Source organism: Eucalyptus grandis, chromosome 11 (genome assembly GCF_016545825.1).
Source record: "Eucalyptus grandis isolate ANBG69807.140 chromosome 11, ASM1654582v1, whole genome shotgun sequence".
In the NCBI taxonomy this organism is placed as follows: Eukaryota; Viridiplantae; Streptophyta; class Magnoliopsida; order Myrtales; family Myrtaceae; genus Eucalyptus; species Eucalyptus grandis.
In genome coordinates, this window is record NC_052622.1 from 38,045,172 (window position 1) to 38,051,426 (window position 6,255).

The 6,255-nt window shown below is 46.8% G+C and overlaps 1 protein-coding gene across 1 annotated transcript; it reads right to left on the reverse strand.

The window, feature by feature from the left end:
- Positions 1–1,419: 1,419 nt before the first annotated feature.
- On the reverse strand, positions 1,420–5,689 carry LOC104444104 (probable lysophospholipase BODYGUARD 3). The gene is made up of 4 exons (XM_010057711.3): positions 4,537–5,689; positions 3,008–3,345; positions 2,264–2,463; positions 1,420–1,934 (listed from the first exon to the last, which is right to left on the reverse strand). The coding sequence occupies exons 1-4, from the start codon at positions 5,117–5,119 to the stop codon at positions 1,610–1,612; spliced, it is 1,446 nt and encodes a 481-aa protein (XP_010056013.2). The 5' UTR covers positions 5,120–5,689; the 3' UTR covers positions 1,420–1,609.
- Positions 5,690–6,255: the final 566 nt, after the last annotated feature.

Below are 6,255 nucleotides of genomic sequence, written 5' to 3' on the forward strand. Positions count from 1 at the left end.
CCAACCCCTTTCTTTGCAAAAGAGAAAGGCCCCTCCCGCAAACCCACGTGAAGAAGGCCAAGTGGGCCAGATTTGTGATCTAGCCCAACCTAGCTTGCACCCCTGTCTAGCAGCTAACCGGCCGCAACGGGAAGGACGAGGATGGCGGGATGCTCGGGCGGCTTCCAAGAGGGAAGGAGGCGGTGGCCAACATCGGACAGTCGGCTTGTCGAGGCAACAAGGGGTCGGTCAAGGGCGATGCTCTACCGGACCGCGACCCCTACACTACGACTACCTGGTCGCGGGGAAGGTGGGGACGGCGAACGGCGCGAGAGGTGCCCAACTAGGGCACAACGATTGTGCTTTGGGTTCGACAGGAGCATAGCCCGGCTTCCAACCAAACCACAACCCCACTCCTGTGTCTAATCATCCTGGCTAGGGATTAAATGACGAAGCTGAGCATGGGCATTGCATTACATCAAACAGGTGGAGGGTGTTCCGGGAAACGGGGGCTTTGAGCTTAGTCGAGGCCCGAGCGCAAGTCAAGACTGCCAAGGATGTGTGCCAAAGTAACAAAGAATGTAGCAGGGGATAGGTGGTGGCTGGAGCTCGCTCAAAAGGGTTGAGGTGAGCTCCGACCCACAAGGTTTCACCACACGCACACAGGCGCTCAACAGAATGCCTACTTGAAGCTCCGGAGGAAATGGAGGCGATCGACGTCAAATGGATAGCTCTCCGACGGTGGCAAGGCATCTCAGAGGCTCTCAACTCCTTGGCTTCCCTCTCCACCAGCTCCTATTTCACTTCCTCCCTCTCAGTTGCCCTCTCTCCTCCCTCCCTGTGTTCTCTTCTCTCTCTCTCTCGTTTCTCTTCTCTTCCCTTACCTTCTCTTCTCTTCTTGCTCTCATCTTGCTCTACTCTCCCATCTCTTGCTCTGCTCTCCCATCTCCTGCTTTGTTGCTATCTTTTCTATTGTTGTCTTTTCTGTTGCAGGTTCCGCGCGTGAAAATAGGCAGGAGGAGGAAGATAATTGGGGCACAGGTTGGGCCGAAGGGAGAGGGAAGCTGGGTCGGGCCACGGATGCGCAAGAGAGGAAAAGGGAGGGGCAGGTTGGACCGAGGCCGGATTTGGCCCAACCCGGCCCCCTTAGTGCGTTTTTTTCTTTCTTTGTTTTGTTTTGTTTTGTTTTTTTTTAAATAGTTGTCAACATTGGTCTAGTAAATCAATTTTGCAATACATATAAGAATCACGAATACTTATCCAGAGAACAAGATCGCTAAGCAAAAAGTAAGATAAAGAGTAGGACTTGCGTTTGCCACATTTGATTATTTCATGGCTGGCACAAATCCAACTGACCAAGAAAGAACATAGAGGAAGTGAGAAGAGAAGTTTGTGAGCGCAACATTTGGAAAATATGAAGATTTCGAATGCGACGTTTTGCTCAGATCTCATCAACTCCGTTAATATATGCAATTGATCGTATTTCACACATCAAACAATAGGGGCCTGAGGCCTATCCAATTTCGAGCAACTTCAGTTCCAATTTTGATTTTGGTAGAACATCTATCGGTAACGAATGATCATGTACTCCTCAGCTCCTCCGTGGCGACTAAAGACTTAGAGGATCGATTCAGCCGCTCGATTTCCTCCAAATCTCCTCGAGCTCCCGCGCAAACGCCCGCTGCCTCCCGACCACGATCGTGATGTGGTCCTTGTTCTCGATCACCTTCACATGGGCTCGGCGGACCCTCCTCTGGACGCTGTAGCTACACTCAACGGGGATGAGCTTGTCGTCCTTGCCGTGGAAGATGGTCACGTCGCACCTCAGGTGGTCCCGCACCGTGTCTAGGTAGCCGTCGAGTTTGCCGGCCATGCCGCAGATGACGTTGTGGAGCGTGTGCCACGCCGCGTTGTGGGTGTGGCAGAAGAACCCCTCAAACAAGAACGTCCTGATCCTGTTTCAAATGTTTTTCGGATGTTTACAAAATTTGGGTCTATTCAAATTAATCACAATTCATAAATTATCATTCATTCCTTTAGACAAGTCATTGTATATTGTACATTCAAACAGAAAAGACTTCTATAAAGAGCAACTCAACAATAAACAGATGAGGGTCGTTTAGCTCCCTTTCTATGGTCAGACCAGCATTGGCATTGCCAACAATTGAAAAAGGAAATGCCAGTGAAACACGCAATAGCAGCATGAATTTCGGTATTCCCAGTTTGAATTAGCATATGGTCGTGTGTTATGTAAGGTTGGTGAGAACGGACGAGAAGGACGCACCTGTTTCTGGTGATGATTTTGGTGAGGAGCTCCCAGAATCGGTGGTTCTTGCAGGCGAGCAGGCACCATGCCCGGGTGATGTGCTCGTACCAGCATGCGAGCGATGCGCCGAACGTGATGAGCGGCCACACCCGCCGCGGCGCCACCCTCCTCATCACATACTGTGCCGCCTGCACGCCTTTGGGCACCGGGTAATAGGGCTGCATCATGCGTCCATACACGACTCAGGCTCATCGAAGAAAGGAAAAAAGGCAACCTTCGAATGCAACATGCCATCATGTTTTTATGTCCAAAATAACGTTGTAACTCTAGATAATTCACAATGAAGAGCATATATACGCGATATAAGTGATTTTGAGTATATTCGCCGTCGATGAAAAGTGTTTTTTTATTCTTGTCTCCGGCTGTAGGCACACGCGTTGCCGAATAATATGCCAATAATCATTCATTAATTTTTCATTGACCATCTACAAAAGATAATTAGTAACAGATAATCACAGTTAGCCAAAGATAGTCTATGGTTAGCATTTCTGTATATAAACTAATAATTACGGAGGCAAACAAATAATATAGCCATTCGAAAATATGTTTCACAAAAGTAAGACATTACAACAGCACTGATTACTCTAATACCATGTTGAATTGAGTATGCAAGCTATCATATTTTAGAAGCATAATAAAATATCGTCAAGCAGCTCAATTCGAATTTTTTGTCATCTATACTGAGGCAAAGAAAGAACTGACCGGCGCGAGCAGGGTTAGGGACTTGACTGAGCCAGGGTGCTTGACGGCAAGCGCGAGGGCCAGGATGCAGCCCAAGGAGTGAGCCACGATGTGGAAGGACTTGACCTTGTAGGGCTCGAGCACCGACTGCTCGATCATGTCCAAGTGCTCCCTCAGCGTGTAGAGCGAGTCGCTTGGCTTCGGGCTCCGCCCAAACCCGAGCAAATCCACGGCGAAGAGCCGGTATGCGGACTTGGCCGAGTCGGAGAAGTTCGGGAACAGCGTCTCCGTCCAGAATGCAGAGGATGAGATGAAGCCATGAATGAAAAGCACGTCTTCACGGGGTTTTTCTGACATTCCTATAAACAGCAATGCATCAATCGATGATATTCGCATTTCATCAACTAAGATTTCATTACAAAATGTGGATGGCCAAAAGAATCAATTTCCCCTGTTTGCGCTAGAAGAAATTTTGCGGATCTACATTAGAAAATTTAAAATGCAATTTGCCCCAGGTTATAAAAAGATATGCAATTTCAACCTCGTGGTGGGGCCGTGCGCATTGCTCCCCGCCCTTTCTAATTTCTTACAATTAGATCCCGCCATGAACTCTTCTTGAGGCCAATGCAACAAAAGTACCATTGTCATTCCATATCAGCTATAGAATTTTGACGGGGGTAAAGACACGTTTGGAATGTTCGTTCACCATAAAGAATGACGTACCCAAGTGAAACACTCGATGTGATGGTTCGAGTTTGGTGGGGATCTCTTCCTAACTCATGATCTTCCATTTTTATCTTAAAATATGTAAGAAGCTTGCGATATGTCCCACGTTTTCCAAAGGGTACGTTGATTTCGGATGAACAAATAAATTCTTTATGGAGATTTGCAACAGCCCAAAGGGTTATGATGAGGACCCTCTTGTCTTCATTATAGCATCTTATTGGTATTTCAACAATCTTAATTGTTGATGCCTAATTTAGAATCAAACCCCAAAATATTTTTTCTCCGTATATTTAACTAGATTCATAGGATCATCATCTCCTAAGTTACCTCATTCTAGTGAAAAGAACGGGCATGCAAATTTGGAAACTCTTAGTATGGAAATGCGCTATGACCCGTAATTATAAGAGTTGAGATACACATAACAATTGATCCAACAAAAATATTAACTTAAGATAAACCTTGTGAGAAAATAAAATGAGATGCCCTAACATTGTAAGTCGAACATGTTCCAAAAACTGTCCACAACTTAATTCGATCTTCGACACCTCCTCAGGTCAAAACACATACTAGGGACTCTCTGAGTTTGCCCTCTGTGTAAAATCTGTCAAATTTTCTCTACAGCCTTTAGTAGAAATGCTTGGTTTTCATATGATTTTGTGCAAACATAACAATTACATCAGTCGATATAATTGACATTTTGTCTATATAAATTCAATATTTTCCACCCTGCAAATATGTTTAAACATAATATCCTTAAAAAAAATGATATATTAAAGATTGGTTTTAGTCCTTTTATTTGAACTCACGAAAAAAAAAAATCATACCTTTAGCTCCGGCGACTTTGACAAAGAGGCTCCTCCTCCTCCGCGATGCCCACGACGTGCAATCCTCGCAGTCGCAGTCTGACCACCGACGGATCGGATGCGGCTGCTTCCGCACCATCCTCCCCTGCAGCATCTCCACCACAGCGGAGTCCACCGCGAACATAGTCGCGGCCTTCGCCGCCCTTTCCTTCCCCCTCTTCTCGTACAACCGCTTTATGGACTCTGAGACCTCCTGGAGTTTCGAAGGCCTCGTGTAGAGCGTGTCGGATACCTGGTCGAGCCGGATCTTATTGACATTGCCACTGCCGCCCCCCGAGCTGAGGCACACGATATTGGACTCGCCGCGCTCGGAGACCAGGATCTCGCCACCAGCAGCGCCGTGGATGGCCTCCCTGGCGGAGGAGGCGGAGCAGTAGCAGGGCTTCCACTCGGCCTCGGCGAGAAAGTCGGAGACCTTGAAGGCGAGGCAGAGGGCAGCGTCCAGCAGGTCCAGGAGAGAGAAGACGAAGAAGCTCACCACCTCGTTCATGAGCCTCCCGCATAAAGAGAGCACCCTTCTCGATCTCGCTGCTACTCCGTCCATATCCTACGTGAAATCCCGCCACTGCCTCAGCGGTCACCTTCGCTGCAAAACGTCAGCGAAGGAGCATTCAGGGCTTCGTTCTTTCTACGGCGGCACTTCTTGCTTCTGGGAACTCTTTTTTTTTCCCCTAATGCTGAGTTTTAGAAATGCTATAAGGAGGAAAGGGAAAAGCGTTTGGGAAGTGGGGTTTCTTGTGGTTCTAAGGATTCTTTTGGTGGTTCTTGATAGTGTTGGGCGGGGGGATCAAACGGACCACCAGACCACCATGTACATTGAACCAACTTCTAAACTATGGATGTTCCGATGTTGTTTGGTGGTGGCTTTATTATTAGCAAAAGCGTGTGGGAAGAGTAATGTCCATGTTAGAGAGAGAGAGAGAGAGAGAGAGAGAGATGGAGCAGACTAAAAGGAGGAGCAGATAAATGAATTGATGGTATCCATTTAAGCATATGGGGAGATTTAGAGAGGTAGGTGGTGGTTGAACCCACTCAGAGATTCAAGAGAGGGAAAAAAAAAACATTGGACCTCTGCAATAGTCCTCCATGGACTCTCTAGTCTCTCTCCACATATGCACCGAAAGATGAGAACACATTGAGAGAGACTTAGTTTAAAGCTTCCATCGAACATCTTCTTCACCAATATAAGAAAACCTTGTACGGAACGGTTGTTGGCACTTTTAAATTTTTAGAGTCTCCAGAAATTCTGACGAGGCATTTTCTAAGGTTTTTGTCCATTTTTTTCATCTTCTTTTTTTCTTCTAAAAAGGTTAACAGCTCATCCTAAATGGGTCAAGGGAAAGTTGCCTATACTCATAAATGAGAAGAGTATTCAGGAACCCACCCCTCAAAGCCTCCCGTCCATTTATTGCAGGCTCTCTTCACCACATGACTCCCATTCCTCTCTTAGCTAGGGTTAGCAGCTGCATACCCCACCATATTACCACCGTCCTCGGATCCTGCCGATGTCTCTCAAGATCCATGTGCTCTCTTAGCCGTATAACGATTCAACTAAGGAGTACATAGCGCATGTAGTACATCTAAGCATCTGCTGTCGAAGTCTTTCAGGCTTTCAGATGGATTCCTTATGTATGGCGAGTGATGGACTAAGGTTCGAGCGCGATGCCAAAGAGTTCTAGA

What these genes read in the sequence shown, in the direction of transcription:
- LOC104444104 (XM_010057711.3), bottom strand. Translation starts at nt 5,119, where the DNA reads ATGGACGGAGTAGCAGCGAGATCGAGAAGGGTGCTCTCTTTATGCGGG. An exon ending in CCCTAACCCTGCTCGCGCCG is followed by an intron (nt 2,464 to 3,007) that starts GTCAGTTCTTTC and finishes CGCATGATGCAG; the next exon opens with CCCTATTACCCGGTGCCCAA. An exon ending in AAAATCATCACCAGAAACAG is followed by an intron (nt 1,935 to 2,263) that starts GTGCGTCCTTCT and finishes CATTTGAAACAG; the next exon opens with GATCAGGACGTTCTTGTTTG.